Source organism: Anarrhichthys ocellatus, unplaced genomic scaffold (assembly GCF_004355925.1).
Source record: "Anarrhichthys ocellatus isolate YVR2014 unplaced genomic scaffold, GSC_Weel_1.0 scaffold5, whole genome shotgun sequence".
Classification (NCBI taxonomy): Eukaryota; Metazoa; Chordata; class Actinopteri; order Perciformes; family Anarhichadidae; genus Anarrhichthys; species Anarrhichthys ocellatus.
The window spans coordinates 2,245,384-2,247,980 of record NW_022280035.1 but is presented as its reverse complement, the minus strand read 5'-3'; the positions used below and the strand labels follow the sequence as shown (position 1 = coordinate 2,247,980).

Genomic DNA, 2,597 nt, shown 5'->3' with positions numbered 1-2,597 from the left:
TCTCTCTCTCTCTCTCTCTCTCTCTCTCTCTCTCTCTCTCTCTCTCTCTCTCTCAGTCCACAGATCTGCCCTGAGTGGAGCTGTGTGTGTGTCATCAATCTGGCTCTCGGCTCGTCTGGCTGTTTCCAGGGTTACCAATGATAGTTGTGGAGGAGGAAAAAGGATCAGATTGTGACGTCGGGCTTGTTGTCTGAAAAGGTGCTTTGTCACAGTCGCGTTGAACAGACACTAGAGCATGAGTGTCCTCCAGGTGTCTAACGGACGCTCACATTCAGAAACCGGCTCAAACTGCTTTTTGTGTTCTTGTGTCAAACCACTGAAGTGTATTAAATGAGCATTTTGCTCGGGGCTCTAATTGGGGTTGCCGGTGACATCGCTGGAACACGGTCTAATTAACGCTTCCATTTTAACAAGCAGTTCTGCCGGGGCCCGTGTTGACTCTGACTCACCGGCTGCCGGTCCAGAGAGCCACAGACGCACTCCAGCTTCTGCTCAGAGCGCAGGAGAGTCGCGGCACAACCAAACCGTGCTGTCTGGAAAAGAACCATGACATCTTGCTCGAACGTCATCGATGCAATTAAAAATTGAAGCCTGTCCTGCTGTCAGCATTTGTGTGTGTGTGTGTGTGCATTTGTGTCTGGCCGGTGCTCGGGGTCACTCTCGGGCAGCAAAGGAGGCAGACAGCGTGAGGTCACGTTTGTCTCCACTTTCCTGTTTGTCGAGGACCAAAATGTTGCGTTGTTTGACGTAGCAGACCCCTTTGTCTCCTGTGGGCTGTTTTGTCTCAGTGCAGGACAATGATCTTCTGGCAAATGAGCAATTTTCGTGTGAGTTGTTGTTTTTTTTTTCCGTTGGAAATTTCTCTGAGAGCCTGGAGAGGTCAGTGTGTTTGTAGGTCAGGTAAGAGAATGTGAGGGTCAGGTCATGGGAGGAGGGGACCAAAAAAAAAACATGCTGACTACATAGATGTCTATAGGAGACAACTGCATAGTAAGGCAGGAGAGAAACTACCTTTTGTATGGAGAGAGAGCGGAGCATAAAGAATACATGTGAGCAGCAGAAACGGAGAATACGTGTGTTCGCGGTCAGTCGCCATGGTTCGGCCTGTGGACTCCAAAGGCCGTGATGAAGACGTTGACCACCACAATGATAAAAACCAGGCTTGTGGCCAAGTTTTCCATCATGTTCAGCCTCCGCTGATTTTGTTAATCGTTCAGGTTCCTACGAACTGCAGACAAAACCAGGAAAAACATTAAAAACGACACACACACACACACATATGCACTAGATGTGTAATCAAACATCAGCAGTCTACTTGATTCTGGGACTCGAGCCAAATCATTGTACACAGATTTAATATCAACAATAACTCATTTACTTAATTCTGGAAACTCACAAAAATTCAGACTATCATATATATTTAATTTTATAGGACATGTGAGGTTTCACCGGATAAACTGTGCAAGATACCACTTAAGTTTCACAAATAATTACATTTTTAATGAAAAGCTAACAAAATATGACAAAATATTGTATAAAATACTTATACTGATGTTCTGTGTCGGCTCCTGGAGACCCGAGGCTCTTTTTAATAACTCAAAAATATACTTTGAATTGTTTTTCTTATCTGCATAACTCTCACAATTCTATGAGGATTTAATACGAACATGATTTTTCAACTGATGAAATGTTGTAGATGTTTTGTAACTCGTGTCTGGGGTCCCAGAGACTCCAGCAGTGAGAGCTAGTTAAATACGAGTGATTCGTCTGCTCTATATATCTGTGACGCAGCAATCCCCTCCCAAACGCAGCACAAGTCTATTTAGATGTTTGTTCTTGGAGTTTTATCACAGTTTGTTTATAAAGAAGGGTTCCCATTGTGATACTTGTGTTTTAACAAGGTCAGAAAAAAGAAAAACAAATTAAAAGACAAATTGGTTGATTGTGAAATGATTATTGTTATTTCTTTACATACCAATGGGCTCTGAGAGACCGGAAACAATCTGTAAAGCTAATGTCAATAAAACACAGTTAGCTCCATGTGCTTGTATGGGTACCAGACAAAGACGGATACAACTTTCAGAAAAGTAGTGGGAAAGTATGTTATACATTAAAACATAATTATTGTTGTTTGATGGGACTAATGTAGTCAAATACTTGTTATTCTATGAAAGGCATCACTCTAATGCTGGACAAGCTGCTGATTCAGAGCACACACAAATAAACAAAGAACAATACAGGGAAGAGTGAGCTGATCGAGGAAGCTTTTATTTCCTTTATAGCCGCCTCATTGTGTGTGTGCTTTGTTAACAACATGATCAACATGATGCAAAAAAACAAGTAATCCATGTTGTGAAAATGACACAAAACGACAAAGCGACTAATAAAAGTTGTCTGCTTCATCATCGCGGTGGCTGAATGTTAAATGAAGGTAGATTTCAGGTAAATGTGTGTGTGGGAGGTTGTTTACACTTTAGCTGCGACTCCACTGGCACTGTGTGTGTGTGTGTGTGTGGGAGGTTGTTTACACTTTAGCTGCGACTCCACTGGCACTGTGTGTGTGTGTGTGTGTGTGTGTGTGTGTGTGTGTGTGTGGG

The 2,597-nt window shown here is 42.8% G+C and overlaps 1 protein-coding gene across 1 annotated transcript in view; it reads right to left on the bottom strand.

Annotated features, from left to right (window-relative positions):
• Positions 1–1,085: 1,085 nt before the first annotated feature.
• The window catches only part of LOC116382436 (ninjurin-1), a 9,543-nt gene continuing 8,031 nt past the window's right edge, over positions 1,086–2,597 (bottom strand). Inside the window, 1 exon segment of the mRNA XM_031845492.1 lies at positions 1,086–1,228. Within this exon segment, the coding sequence (XP_031701352.1) occupies positions 1,086–1,228 (143 nt within the window).